Raw genomic sequence first — 15,213 nt, 5'->3', positions numbered from 1 at the left:
CCAGGCTGGAGTGCAGTGGTGCGATCTCGGCTCACTGCAACCTCCGCCTCCCGGATTCAACCAATTCTCCTGCCTCAGCCTCCCTAGTTGCTGGGACTACAGGCATGCACCACGACGCCCAGCTAATTTTTGTATTTTTAGTAGAGACAGGGTTTCACCACGTTGGCCAGGATGGTCTCGATCTCCTGATCTCGTGATCTGCCCGGCCTCCCAAAGTGTTGAGATTACAAGCGTGAGCCACCTTGCTTGGCCAATCCTTGGAATTTTTAATGCAAGTCCCCTTCCACAGATGTTTCACCCTACACACACACACACACACACACCACACACACACACGCTCTCTCTCTCTCTCTCTTACCTCCCCAGGCCTTCTGCCACACCCATTCTGCAGACGAGAATGCAGAGGCTTGTAGAGATTAAATCACTTGTCTAAGGACTGACTAGTTAGTTGAAGAGTCAGAATTCAAACCCAGATCTGCCCAATGCCAAATTTCTCTTGTTCACCAGGCCATGTTGACCAATGGACAAACGGTGTTGCAGGAGGTGAGTGTGGATGGCTTGAGAACCTTGAGTACGGGGCAGTGCCAGGCTCTTCCCAGGCCTGCTTGTGAGTGCCCCCACGCAAGCCATTTTTCCCAGCCACTGTCCCGCCCTTGCCAGCCTGGGGGCCGCCAAGGGGGAGCTGGGCACACGTTGTTCACCTCCTTTCTCCGTCCGAGAGGCTCCTGCTGTCCTCTGCCAGGTGCATTGGTGGTATATCGCCACTGAAACGCACTTCCTTGCCACGCCCTATTAGACCTTTGCAGTTTGGCTGATGCAATCAGCTCACGTTCAAAAGAAACATTATTTTGCACTCATAAAAAGCGTGAGAAAAATACCACGCAATGAGTGAAAAAGCCATCAGTCTGCTTTAAATGGTAGACTCCTGGCACTGAAACGATCTTAGATTTGCTCGTCCAGGTCACCCCTTCACTCTGCACACCTTCACACACCCACTCCTGCGCTCTCAGCACACACCTACACACCCTCACTCTCACACTCAGTGCACACTCACACCCACTTGTATGCTCACTACACATCGACACACAGTGCACACTCACACACCCACGCACCACACACCACACACCCTCACACTCACACTCACACTCAGTGCACTCACACCCACTCACCACACACCACACACACCCCGACACACAAACCTCCTGCACACACACCCACTCACCACACACCACACACACACACTCTCACGCTCAGTGCATACTCACCCACTCACCACACACTCTCATACACTTACTGCAGACTCACACACACCCACTTCTATGCTCTCACCACACACCCCCACATACCCTCACATTCACAGTGCACACTCACACACCCACTCACCACACACCACACACATATACCCCGATGCACTCACACTCACCTACTGCATGCACACACACACATCCACTCACCACACACACCACACAGCCTCACACTGCACCCTCACACACCCACCACACACCCCACACACCCACACGCTCAGTGCACACTCACACCCACTTGTATGCTCACTACACATCGACACACAGTGCACACTCACACACCCACCACACACCCACACGCTCAGTGCACACTCACACACACCCACTCACCACACACATGCACACTCACACACCTACACACTCCCACACACTCTCCCTGCACACACCCACTCACCACACACCCACAGACACCCACACTCACTGCACACTCACACCCACTTGCAGGGGCCATTGAAAATAATATGCTGAGAATAGATAAGGCTCAAGGACAGTATCTCTAGCTAGTTGCACTTTCAATGAACTCCAGTAGTCAAGGACAGTATCTCTAGTCGAACTTTTAATGAACTCGAGTAGGCGCCAAGAAGGCAGACAAAATAAGAAAGAGCTTAGAGACAAGGAACTAAGCAGAAGGTTATATCTGGGTGCAGAAAGTTTGTTTTGCATTGTGTTATTTTTGCTGACGTGGGGTTTATGGAGTATAAATAAAGTGAGGCGGGGGCTCTAGGCGCGGCCGCCATGTTCTCTGTTTGTCTTTGTCTTTCGTGTCTGTTCATTCTCCACCACCCCCGGCACGGGGCCCAGTACCCACTCACCACACACACCCCGACACACTCACCTACTGCATGCACACACACATTCACCACACCCCCACACACTGCACACTAACTGCACACACACACCACACACCACACACACCACACACCCAACACACTCATCCCCCCATACCTATCCACACTCACCATATACACACTGACTCGCACACACAGCCAAACACACACATTCACCACACAGTTACATATACAACCCCCCACCACACACGCACACATACACCCCACACACACCACACACACCATCCCCACACACTCATCACACACACCCACGCACATTCATCACGCCGACACACACCACTCACAAGCACACACATTCACCACACACCCACCCCCACTCATCACACATTTTCTCACACTCATACTACACACACAACATACGCATATACATACCCACTCACACTGACCACACACACACCCTTATACACATTCACACACCCACTCACACACCCACTCACACATACACCCACTTACACACACCCCACACCCACACACATGCACTCACTACACACCCCTACACCCCCCCACACATACACCCCTATACCCACTCACACACACCCACTCACCCACTTACACACAAACCCCCACACCCACACACATGCACTCACCACACACCCCTACACCCCCACACACATACACCCCTACACCCACTCACACCCACACACCCACTCACCCACTTACACACACCCCCCACACCCACACACATGAACTCACCACACACCCCTACACCCCCACACACATACACCCCTACACCCACTCACACCCACACACCCACTCACCCACTTACACACACCCCCCACACCCACACACATGCACTCACTACACACCCCTACACCCCCACACACATATACCCCTACACCCACTCACACCCACACACCCACTCACCCACTTACACACACCCCCCACACCCACACACATGCACTCACCACACACCCCTACACCCCCCCACACATACACCCCTACACCCACTCACACACACACCCACTCACCCACTTACACACAAACCCCACACCCACACACATGCACTCACCACACACCCCTACACCCCCACACACATATACCCCTATACCCACTCACACCCACACACCCACTTATACACTCCACACACACTCACCACACACCCCTACACCCCCCCACACACCCCTACACCCACTCACATACACCCACTTACACACCCCCCACACCCACACCCACGCTCACCACACACCCCTACACCCACACACACACCCACTTCACACACACCCGCACGCACTCACCACACACACACTTCGCGTGTCCTGCAGCCCTGGTTCCACATCTCCAGAGACGGGAAAATCCCTCCCTTCCAAAGCGGCATCTTTCATCCTCGGACAGCCCTGAGTGTGTGAGCGCTCCTCTCCATATTGGGCCCCAATTCATCTCCCTATAGCTTTCCCCCTTCTAACTCAGGAAGGGTTTAGAGAGTTCATTCATTAAACAAACACAAGACAAAGCAACAAATCCACGGGCCTGAGGCTGAGGCAGTCTCCCAGTGCTTCTGCCTCTGCCCGCAGGGGTGGGTGTGAGCGTGGACCCCATCCCAGTCCTCACCAACCCAGCCGCCTGCGGGAGTCTCTAGGGCTTGCTGTGTCCCTGGGGCCCTGAAGGTGCCAACCCTGCCACCTTGGTGGGATTTTGGCCCCGCGAGGGCTCTGTAGGTGGGAGGAGTTCAGGGTCATTTTGTAATCTTCAGAGGCCTTGCCAAGGCCCTCTCCCGTCCTGTGACCCTGGTGACATTCTGGGACTCTGGGGCCACGTGAGGGGAGGAACCACTGCCTGGAACTTTGATCAGTGCTGGGGCTGAATTGAGCTGACCACAGGCCACACCAGACTCCTCTCTGCTCCTCAGGAAGACAGGGCAGCCCGGCACCACCCACTCGGCTCTCACGGTAGGCTCCTGGGGTCGCTAAAGGGCTCCTGGGTCTGCAGGGACATGGGGGCAGGAATGGGAACTTGCGATCTCTCCATTTCAGAGCCTTCCCCAGCTCCAGGCAGGCTGCAGTTCCAGGGGGCCCCTGTCCTGGGAGGAGAAGACCCCTAGGTGCTCGGCTAGGGTGCTGCTGGGAAGAGGCAGGAGGCAGGTGGGGCGGGGGCGGGGGTTGTGAGATGTGAACCAGCTGGTCCCGGCCTGCAGGGAGCTAGTAGTAAGTAGAGGATAAGCAGGGTGACCAGATGTCCAGGTTGGCCTGGTTCTGCCTAGTTTATACTTGTCATCTTGGCATAACAATAATAAATAGTATTACTAATTATTGATTAATACTATATTAATACTACATGTTATTAATATAATTATTGTTGTTTTTCGAGATGGGGTTTGTTATGTTGCTCAGGCTGGTCTTGAACTCCTGGCTTCAAGCGATCCTACCACCCAGCCTGCTGAGTAGCTGGGATTACAAGCGCACACCACGGCACCCAGCTCAGGCCCGAGGATGACTAGCTCCTCGTTTCCCTCCCAGAAGCCTGCTGGCTCATATGATAAAGTTTATGGTCATATAAACCTGCAGGGAGCCACCTTTTATTGAATATTCAGTATTTGCCAGGCACTGTGTTAAGGGCTTTGTATTTACTCTCTTATTTAGCCTGTTTATTATTCAGTGGAGTGCTAATTTTACCCCAGAGGGCAGAGGTGATAATTAAGGGTGGAAAACCTGAGGCTTAGAGCGTTGGAGTGATTTGCCCAAGCCCACATGGCTAGTAGGTGATGGCATCAGAATCTGATCCCAGTTTGTGGCACTGGCGAAGCTGACGTGTTTTGCCCTGCTACTAAGCAGGATGAGAGTCAGGCCTGAGATGCGAAGTCACTGACAGCCACCAAACACATTCCCTTCAATTCAGCACACAGAGCCTGGCTGCCTTCTCAGTGCCCAGCCCTGAGCCGGGTGCTGGGGTGCAGAGCTGCTTGCAGAGACGCCGCAGCAAGCCTGCAGTACCACGGGCTCACTCAGGTGGGTGCAACTGAATAGAAAACAGCGGAAGAGCCCAACATGCAACACAGTAGAAGAGGGATCTGAGGACCCAAGAAAGGGCCAGGCGCGGTGGCTCACACCTCTAATCCCAGCACTTTGGGAGACCAAGGCGGGTGGATCACCTGATGTCAGGAGTTCGAGACCAGTCTGGACAACATGGGGAAACTCCATCTCTACTAAAAATACAAAAATTAGCCAGATGTGGTGGCAGGTGCCTGTAATCCCAACTACTCAGGAGGCTGAGGCTGGAGAATCGCTTGAACCCGGGAGGCGGAGGTTGCAGTGAGCCGAGATGGCGTCACTGTACTCTAGCCTGGGCGACAAGAGTGAAACTCCATCTCAAACAAACAAACAAACAAAACCCACGAGGATAGTCAAGGAAGGGGGAAGTGTGACTTCCAGTGGCCGGAGAGGGTGGGTATAAATTGGAAGGGTCGCACAGTGCCCAGTTCACAACTGCCTCTTAGTTCAGCCTGTCAGCTGTCATCTCTTCCAGAAGCTAACACGGCTGGTAGACAAGCTCCCTTGGGCCTTTGCAACATCACTGCCAGGAAGGAAAGAGTCAAGTAAGCCCCTACTATGTGTGTGGAACTGTGCTGTGCATTTTACACATTTATCTTGATATTTAGAATAAAATAGGTTTCAACCTTACTGCAAAAGTGATATGTTTCTTTCGTAAAAATGTGGAACATACATTTTTAAGCAGAAGGAAAAAATCAAAATCATCCACGAATTGCTTTTTCAGAAGTAATGACCACAATTTTTTTTCTTTTGAGACAGAGTTTCACTCTTGTTACCCAGGCTGGAGTGCAGTGGCGCAATCTCGGCTCACCGCAACCTCCGCCTCCCGGGTTCAAGCGATTCTCCTGCCTCAGCCTCCTGAGTAGCTGGGATTACATGTGTGTGCCACAATGCCCAGTTAATTTTTATATTTTTGGTAGAGACAGGGTTTCACCATGTTGTCCAGGCTGGTCTTGAACTCCTGATCTCAGGTGATCTGTCCGCCTTGGCCTCCCAAAATCCTGGGATCACAGGTGTGAACCACAGTGCCAGACCCCACCACAAATATTTGGTGCATAAGCTTCTATTGTGTTTTCTGTGCACAAATACACCTTAAAAATGGAAAAGTAGCATCCTGAGACTTCATATATTTCACTTAAGATATTGCAAACATCTTGTCAATAAATACACATCTGTAATAAATTTTCTTTTTGTTTAAAATTTTATTTTTTACTCTTTTTTTTTTGAGACAGGGTCTCCCCCTGTCTCCCAGGCTGGAGTGCAGTAGAGCGATCACCGCTTACTGCAGCCTCGACCTCCCGGACTCAAGCCATCCTCCCCGCTCAGCCTCTCGAGTAACTGAGACTACAAGCATGCAACGCTATGCTTGGCTAATTTTTATAATTTTTTTGTAGAGATGAGCTGTTACCATGTTGCCCGGGCTGATTTCAAACTCCTGGCCTCAAGCGATCCTCCTGCCTCTGCCGCCCAAAGTGCTGGGATGACAGGCAGGAGCCACTGAACCCAGCCTATAATATAGTTTTAAAGATAGCGGAGAGGGTTTCCATTATCTCCGTGTAGCATGATTCACGTAACCAATCCCTCGTGTTGGACATTTAGGCTGTTTCTATTTTGTTGCTGTGGCCCGATGCCTGTTACCTCATTTGAGAGCCACAATAGCCCTAACAATGCTATGATTGAGGTATTATGATGGTTATTGTTATCATGGTCGTTCTGGGTTTACAGACGCCGAGGCTGGGGCTCTGAGAGGTGGCTTCACTCCCTGGGACACAACTGGGCAGCGGATGGGGTGGGCTGGCCAGGGCAGGAGCAGAGGCTGGGACCAGGCGCAAGCCCGACCGCCTCAGCCATTGGACTTATGTTGCTGGATTCAGAAGAGAGGGGACCAGGTTTGGGGAGCAGCAGGTCTTCTTGGAGGACCAGATGAGGCAGCCAGGGACTCTGGACGAGTCTCAGAAGCTCCTCTTTGTGCTTCCGGCTGAGCTGGAGCCCAAGTGGCCAAATCCGGGCCCGCTGGTGAGGCAGACATCCGTGGAGCCAGCGTCAGGGAGCAGTCCCTGGGTGTCTGGGGCCAGGGTTCTAGGCCCCATTCTAGCTCCCATCACCCTCTGGAAGAAGTGAGGCTTAGCTCTGTGGTGGATGACAGACTGGCTTGAGGCGTGCACAGAAATGTACCCTCCCAAGAGCCATTTGAGGAGAGGAAGGAGCTCGTTTGCACCCGGCCAAACCCTCCTTATCCCCCCAAAAAAACCATTTAAAAAGCCAGACTTCCTTGGCTTGCTGAAAGTGTGGAACATTTTTGTGGGCATTTGCTGGTCTTATTCCCAGACAAGGAGCAGAAAGCCTCTGGCTGCCGCCCCGCTGTGGCCCTTGGGGCCAGCCTCTGCAGTTCCCAGGGAGGGGCGCTTCCGTCTCCAGAGCTCCCCAGTGACCTGCTTTCTTGAGGGCAGGCTGGGGCAGGGGCCCAAGTTCAAAGCCTCCCAGCCAGAGCCCTCAGAATCTGTGCTCCCCTAAACCTTCTAGCTCTTTCCCTTGGCTGGAGGAAAGCGCTAGAAGGAGTGCTGTGGAGCGGCGTCTCACTGGCCACAGTGGGGTGGTTGGATGGTCTCATGGGTTTCTCCCTGGCGAACCCGTGACGGCTTCAGCACAGAGCTGGGGCTGCGCTGCTCGGAATATCGGGGTCACTAACGTTGCCGAGCACTTGCCGTGTGCCAGGGCCTGAACTTGGAGCTTTCCATGCATTTTCTCGTTCCATCCTCACAACATCCCCACCAGGAAGGTAGTGTTGTGCTCACTGTTTTGAAGAGGAGGAAAGCGAAACTCTGAGAGGTTAAGCCATGCAGTCAAAGCCACAGAGCTAAGCTGGAGGGGAGTTAGGATTTGAACCCAGGCTGTCTGACTTGTAGCCACTCCAGAGTGAGGTGAGGGGGCTCAGGCGGGGAGTGGACCATCTGTAAATTGTCAGTGTCCTGCGCCCTCACTGTGAGAATCATCCCTGCCTTCCCGCCCCCTGCCCCAGTAGACCCAGGCAAGAGGGGTCTTGCCCTGAACTTAGACGGCCCTGTTCTGGCCCTCCTCCCCCCATGAGACCCGCCCCAAAGGTGCCAACGGCACATGCCCATCTGGAGGCAGTGCCCCCATTTTAAACCACGCTCTGGGTACCCAGAACCCCAGTCTGTGTGGGCTGCCTCCCTGGGTCCATCTTCCCTAGGTTGACCATGCCCCAGAAGTACACAGTCTTCGGCCTGTGGGGTGCCCAGGGGCGATGTGTGTGGGGTCTCCACTCACAGTGCAAGAGAGTCGGGGGGATGAGAAGGGAACAGACAATGGGCGGATTCCAGGTAGACGATGTTCTCCCTGGGACCTGCAGATACGAGGAGTGGGCCTGCCCACCCCACCCACTCCACTGCCCTGGGACAGAGCCTGGTGGTGTCATGGCAAGGACCCTGCAGAGCCTGGGCTGTCAGGACTCGCTTCTGTGTGTGTGCCCTTGGGCCAGTCACTGTAGCTCTGGGGGCCCCAGTCTCCCTGTCCTGGGCACTTCTAGGTTTGTGCTGAGGATCAAGATGTATGTGTGGGAGCTTTGGGAACTGGCAGGTGGGAACTGACCCCTCAGCCAAGCCCCCACATCAGGGAGATGTCTCTCCCTCTGCCTACGTCTCCCGAGCCTTAGCTGATTTGCCTGCACTTGACTTTCTGTGCCACCAGTGCCATGGTTTTGATTCAAGGCTTGAATCCTAGAGCTCCTTCCTTTGTTGGAAATGTGTAAAGCACATTATTTCTAAATGACAGTGGATTAAAAGTAAGAGGCACGGACCCAGGGAAGCCAGGGAGCACTCAGCTTGCTCAGCAGAGAGGTCTACTCTGCCCGGCGGGCTCAGCAGAGAGGTCTACTCTGCCCAGCGGGCTTGAGCGTTCCACGGGGCAACTCCGGCTTTGGCCTGTTTTCCTGGCAGGAGTGATGAACAAAACCAGGAGATCTGGGCCCCACAAGCCAAGCCCTGCTGTGAAGAGCCCGGGGCCTTGCCTCACTCTCCCTGCGAGGAGGCCAGATGGTCTCGGGACCCGCAAGCCCCAGCATTGTCTGCACCATCATTCCAGGGGAGTACTTTCTGGAAATAGCCTTTGAGAAACAATGACCAATGGGGCTAGCAAGGAAGGGGGACTGGCACCGTGATCCTATTACGGCATGTTAAAAATCAGAATTCACCAGGCACAGTGGTGTACGCCTGTAGCCACTCTGGAGCCACTCTGGAGGCTGAGGCAGGAGGATCACTTACATCCAGGGGACTGAGGCTGCAGGGAGCTATGATCGTGCCACTGTATTCCAGCCTGGATAACAGAGTGAAGTTCTGCCTCAAAAAACGATACAACTAAACAAAATTGCTCCCCTCTTACTCTCGGGAGGAGTCGAGGCAGCTCTGGCAGCCTGGCTGGGGATCATTCATTCCGGGTTTGCCCGTCCCAGGGGAGGTGGCTCTGCCTCCCACGCTGCTCTTCCCCGCCTTGGAAAACTCCATTCCACAAAACCTGCCTGAGCCCAAAGGAAGCCAGTGCTCCTCTGAGCACAGAGAGGCGAGTACACAGAACAGACTGCCAGGAAAACCCATCATTTCGGTGCCTATACTGAGTGTTCAAGTGGAGACATGTTCTCCAGGTCCTCCCTCCTAGGGTCCGGGGCGGCTTCTTTTGGGACCCCTAGGGGTTTTGCGTAGGTGCCTCAGGGGCAGGCCAGGTGCTAGTGGCAGCTGTGTGCCTGTGTGGTGTGTGTTGGGGGACAGTGGCTACCCCAATCCTCATCAGCCAGACCCACTGCTTTCTGCTTCTAGTCTCATGCTAACTCTGTAGCTGGAGTCTAGGGACACAGAGCCAGGAGGCACACGCTTGCCCTGAGGCTTGTTCCATTCCCTCACATGTCCTAAGTGGCAAGGACATTTTTCTTTTCCTGGAAGAGGTGATTGCAGAAGTCAGATTCTACTTATTTATTTATTTATGAGATGGAGTCCAGCGCCCAGGCTGGAGTGCAGTGGCAGGATCTCGGCTCACTGCAACCTCTGCCACCCGGGTTCAAGCGATTCTCCTGCCTCAGCCTCCTGAGTAGCTGGGATTACAGATGTGTGCCACCACATCCGGCTAATTTTTGTAGTTTTTAGTAGAGACAGAGTTTCACCATCTTGGCCAGGCTGGTCTGGAACTCCTGACCTCATGATCTACCTGCCTTGGACTTTCAAAGTGCTGGGACTAGAGGTGGAGCTCTCCAGCCGCTCACACCAGGCAGGTGTATGCCCGGCCGCAGGAGTCAGATTCTAATCCCAGGCCAGCGGTTATTACTGGTAGAGACTTTCCTTACCAGCTCCCCAAGCTCACTTAGCTATGCATGCCTTAGAGCAGCCTAAAGGAAGGTGTGCAATTTCTCAGGGAGAAGTTGTTCCTGCTCTACTGATGAGGCAGAACATTCCTGGAAGGACTGAGAGTCACTGAGTGACTGAGCGGGGGAGTCACTGGGGCTCCCCTAAGCACTGGGTCCTAAGCCTGTGAGTTTAATGGGAGACCTTCAGCCAGAAGCAGAATCTCCAGGTGGAGGAGGCACCAGCAGAGGGCAGCAGAGAGACAGCCAGCAAAGAGCGCTTGGTACCCAGATTCTGCAACTGGAGAACCCCTTTCGCAGACCCCTTTTACTGAGAAGAAGTTAATTAAGAAAAATTAGGATTATGTTGTGAAAGGGCTTCTTTCTTTTTTTAATTTTTGGTAAATTCAAGTGTATTCCGTCTAAAGAGCATTTTGTTTTTAATTTGTTTTTTTGTTTTTTTTGGTGTTCAAATAACCTTTTCTGTAATAAGGTAGCTTGCGACCTTTAACGATAGTTAATGAGGTTGATTAATTACTCACTCTATGCCAGATCCTGATGTAAAACTGTTACCTATGTGTACTCACTGAATCCCTAACAATTACCCTCACGTGGTAGGGACTAGTATAATCCCCATTGTACAGATAAGGAAACTGAAGCACTGATGGATTAAGCAACAAGCCCAAGGTCACATAGCTGGAAAGCGATGGACCTAAGATTTGAACTCATGGAATTAAGACCACTACAAGCCATGTGAATAAGTGCTGTGCGTGGGAACAGTGGCGGCCTGGGGGGCACACACCCTCTAACAGGGCAGGGGCCACGAAGCCCCAGCTGGTCTTGCTACGTGGAAAGGCGGGCCCACTGTCCCCAGTTCACTCTGAAACCTAGACCTTTACCGTGATGTTTTCCAGTTTTTACATGTTGGCTACTGATTCAAATATGAAAAAATGTCACTGAGGAGTAAATAAAACATATTTGTGAGGTGCATCACCAATCTGTGACCTGTGAGTAGATGCTAGAAAATCTACTGTTTTTTATTTTTTAAAAAAACAGTAAAGAAAATCTAAAGAATTTTGGAGAGTTTTAAAGACATCTACTGTTCTGTAGAATCCCCAGGTCTGGGGTCCTTCTGTCCACGTGACGTTGGAAAGCTCCTCGGGCCCCGCCATGGAGGAGTGGGCAGAGGTGGGCAGGGGGAGGCCATTTCAGCAGCAGTTTCGAGGAGCCATCTCGTCTCTGTGGCTGCACTCCCCCTCCACCAACCGTGCAAAGAGCAGGTGCCAGGATCTCCGCATCATTTGGCTCTGATGTGTGCTGAGATATGGAAACTCAGGAAGAGTTATGGTCTAGGAACTTCCAACTCAGGAATAATCTGTCCATATCCTATATATTATCTTTAAAAATGCCACAATGCCCATGGTCTCCTTTTACGCCTCTCTTCCATGCCTTTTTGTCTCTTTTCCGCTTCTTTCCCCAATCTGGAAAGAACACAGAAAGCCCCAAAGCCCTGTGTCTCTGTCCTGCCACATGTTCGAGCTCGCGGTCCAGTGCCCTGGTCACTGTGCCATGCTGTGTGATGATCAAGTTTCCCTTCCTGTTTTCTGTCCATCTTCAAATCTAGAAGATGCTCCCTGGAGCCTGGCTGCTCTGGGCCTCCCTTCTGCTCCTGGCCAGGCCTGCCCAGCCCTGCCCCGTGGGTTGCGACTGCTTTGTCCAGGAGGTGTTCTGCTCAGACGAGGAGCTGGCCGCCATCCCGCCGGACATCCCGCCATACACCACAAACATCATCTTTGTGGAGACCTCGTTCACTACAGTGGAAACCAGAGCCTTTGGCAGCAACCCCAACTTGACCAAGGTGGTCTTCCTCAACACTCAGCTCTGCCAGTTTGGGCCGGATGCCTTCGGGGGGCTGCCCAGCCTGGAGGACCTGGAGATCACAGGCAGCAACTTCTTGAACCTCAGCACCAACACCTTCTCCAACCTGACCTCGCTGAGCAAGCTCACCCTCAACTTCAACATGCTGGAGGCTCTGCTCGAGGGCCTCTTCCAGGACATGGCTGCCCTGGAGTCCCTCCACCTGCAGGGGAACCGGCTCCAGGCCCTGCCTAGGAGGCTCTTCCAGCCCCTGACCCATCTGAAGACACTCAACCTGGCCCAGAACCTCCTGACCCAGCTCCCAGAGGAGCTGTTCCACCCACTCACCAGCCTACAGACCCTGAAGCTGAGTAACAACGCACTCTCTGGCCTCCCCCAGGGTGTGTTTGGCAGACTGGGCAGCCTGCAGGAGCTCTTCCTGGACAGCAACAAGATCTCGGAGCTGCCCCGTCAGGTGTTCTCCCAACTCTTCTGCCTAGAGAAGCTGTGGCTGCAGCACAATGCCATCACGCACCTGCCACTCTCCATCTTCGCCTCCCTGGGGAATCTGACCTTTCTGAGCTTACAGGGGAACATGCTTCAGGTCCTGCCTGCTGGCCTCTTTGCCCACACCCCACACCTGGTCGGCCTGTCTCTGACCCATAACCAGCTGGAGATGGTCGCTGAGGGTGCCTTTGCCCACCTGTCCAAACTGCGTTCCCTCATGCTGTCATACAATGCCATTGCCCACCTCCCAGCTGGCATCTTCAGAGACCTGGAGGAGCTGGTCAAGCTCTACTTGGGCAGCAACAACCTGACGGCCCTGCACCCAGCCCTCTTCCAGAATCTGTCCAAGCTGGAGCTGCTCAGCCTCTCCAAGAACCAGCTGACCACACTTCCGGAGGGCATCTTCGACACCAACTACAACCTGTTCAACCTGGCCCTGCACGGCAACCCCTGGCAGTGTGACTGCCACCTGGCCTACCTCTTCAACTGGCTGCAGCAGTACACTGACCGGCTCCTGAACATCCAGACCTACTGCGCTGGCCCTGCCTACCTCAAAGGCCAGGTGGTGCCCGCCTTGAACGAGAAGCAGCTGGTGTGTCCTGTCACCCGGGACCGCCTGGGCTTCCAGGTCACGTGGCTGGACGACAAGAAGGCAGGGGGCAGCTGGGATCTGGCTGTGCAGGAAAGGGCAGCTCGGAGCCAGTGCACCTACAGCAACCCCGAGGGCACCGTGGTGCTCGCCTGTGACCAGGCCCGGTGTCGCTGGCTGAACGTCCAGCTGTCTCCTCGGCAGGGCTCCCTGGGACTGCTGTACAATGCTAGTCAGGAGTGGGACCTGAGGTCGAGCTGCGGTTCTCTGCGGCTCACCGTGTCTATCGAGGCTCGGGCAGCCGGGCCCTAGTAGCAGGGCATACAGGAGCTGGGGAAGGTGGCCTCTGGGGCCTGACCAGGCAACAGATGGGGGCGGAGAGGAGCTGAGTCTCCGAAGCCTTGGCTTTTCACATGCAAGGGACAGGTTGCACCTCCAAGGTGAGGGAGTGGAGTCTGGTCTGCTCCAGTAACCAGGGTCTCCTCCTACCCCTCTTCCTTCATTGCTTCTCCCGGAGTGGGCAGCCTAACAAGGCCATCCTTATGCTTTGCAAAGCACCCTCGAAAGCTGCACGATGGCCTGGAGAATAAAATATCCTCAGCCCTGTTGCCTCCCCATTATGTAACACCCACTCGCTCTCGCCCACACCTTGAGGTCTACTCACTGCATCCCAGCGATACAAAGTGGAGGCCACTGTCTTCTGACATCTGGCTCACAAGCCCAATGTCTGTTTCAGTTTATCTCCCTGGAATTGTGTTTTAAATTGGTACAGAGAAATAAAGAATGTGACAGAAGCAGAGACGATCAGAAAGCACAGGGGCAGGGTTCTGACTAGTGTGTGGGTGATCCTGTGGCCAGCAACCACCTCCACGCTGCGCCCAGGAGAAACTGAGATAAAACGAAGCCTCGGGAAGGGAAACTGCAGACGCTCGGCTTTGTGACACAGAGCCCCCAGAGGGGAGGGTGGGTTTGCCTGCTCAGCACACATGACGGCTGCTGCTGAGGAGAAGGAAAAGGTTTGAGGTACAGGGGCAGCCTGGGCCGGCCGGGCGGCAGGTTCATTCTCACAGCAGCTGAGTACAAGAGGCTCACTCACTAGCGTTGTTCTCCCTTGTCTTTTCATTTTTTTCTTTTTTGAGATGGAGCTTCGCTCTTATTGCCCAGGCTGGAGTGCAGTGGTGCGATCTTGGCTCACTGCAGCCTCCACCTCCCACGTTCAAGCAATTCTCCTGCCTCAGCCTCCCGAGTAGCTGGGATTACAGGTACCTGCCACCATGCCTGGCTAATTTTTGTATTTTTAGTAGAGATGGTGTTTCATCACATATTGGTCAGGCTGGTCTCAAACTCCTGACCTCAGATGATCCACACGCCTCGGCCTCTCAAAGTGCTGGGATTACAGGCGTGAGCCACCGCACCTGGCCTCTTACCCAGCTCAGCCACCCCTGCAACCTTCCTGGGCCGCCTGCTGCAGCTTCATCTCAGGGATCACTGCCCTCCCATGCCCTGGGCAGCCTCCCATGCACCCCTGTGTGGATGCCTCTTCTTTGGTAGTGAGCCCAGCTCTCCTCTGTGCTCAGCTCTTTTCAGGCCCAGGCTGATACCCCCTGCTCAGGGCCCCATGTCCTGTTGACCACAGACACGTCTAGCAAGGCTCTGTCCCCTACTCCCCCTGATTCTCATCAGCGCATTGACCAGCCCAGGAGCTGGGCGTGTTCTCCACTCACTCCTCTCGAGTCCCTGAACGCTCAGGCTTCCAGCCTCTGAGCCTCCCTCTAGC

General features: G+C 54.0%; 1 protein-coding gene across 2 annotated transcripts; it reads left to right on the top strand.

Annotated features, from left to right (window-relative positions):
- Positions 1-3,901: 3,901 nt before the first annotated feature.
- On the top strand, positions 3,902-14,038 carry CPN2 (carboxypeptidase N subunit 2). 2 transcript variants are annotated; one of them, XM_033213076.1, is made up of 2 exons: positions 3,902-4,038; positions 12,111-14,038. In XM_033213076.1, the coding sequence occupies exon 2, from the start codon at positions 12,111-12,113 to the stop codon at positions 13,746-13,748; it is 1,638 nt and encodes a 545-aa protein (XP_033068967.1). In that variant the 5' UTR covers positions 3,902-4,038; the 3' UTR covers positions 13,749-14,038. The 2 variants fall into 2 exon arrangements, with proteins under 2 accessions (XP_033068967.1, XP_033068966.1); XM_033213075.1 differs by having other exon boundaries at positions 12,108-14,038.
- Positions 14,039-15,213: the final 1,175 nt, after the last annotated feature.

This window comes from Trachypithecus francoisi, unplaced genomic scaffold, assembly GCF_009764315.1.
Source record: "Trachypithecus francoisi isolate TF-2019V2 unplaced genomic scaffold, Tfra_2.0 Lachesis_group0, whole genome shotgun sequence".
Lineage (NCBI taxonomy): Eukaryota > Metazoa > Chordata > Mammalia > Primates > Cercopithecidae > Trachypithecus > Trachypithecus francoisi.
Note: the sequence above shows the minus strand (reverse complement) of the source record. Positions and strands in the feature narration are given on the sequence as shown.

Bases quoted from the DNA above. Each gene is read 5' to 3' on its own strand.
- CPN2 (XM_033213076.1), top strand. From the start codon at position 12,111: ATGCTCCCTGGAGCCTGGCTGCTCTGGGCCTCCCTTCTGCTCCTGGCC.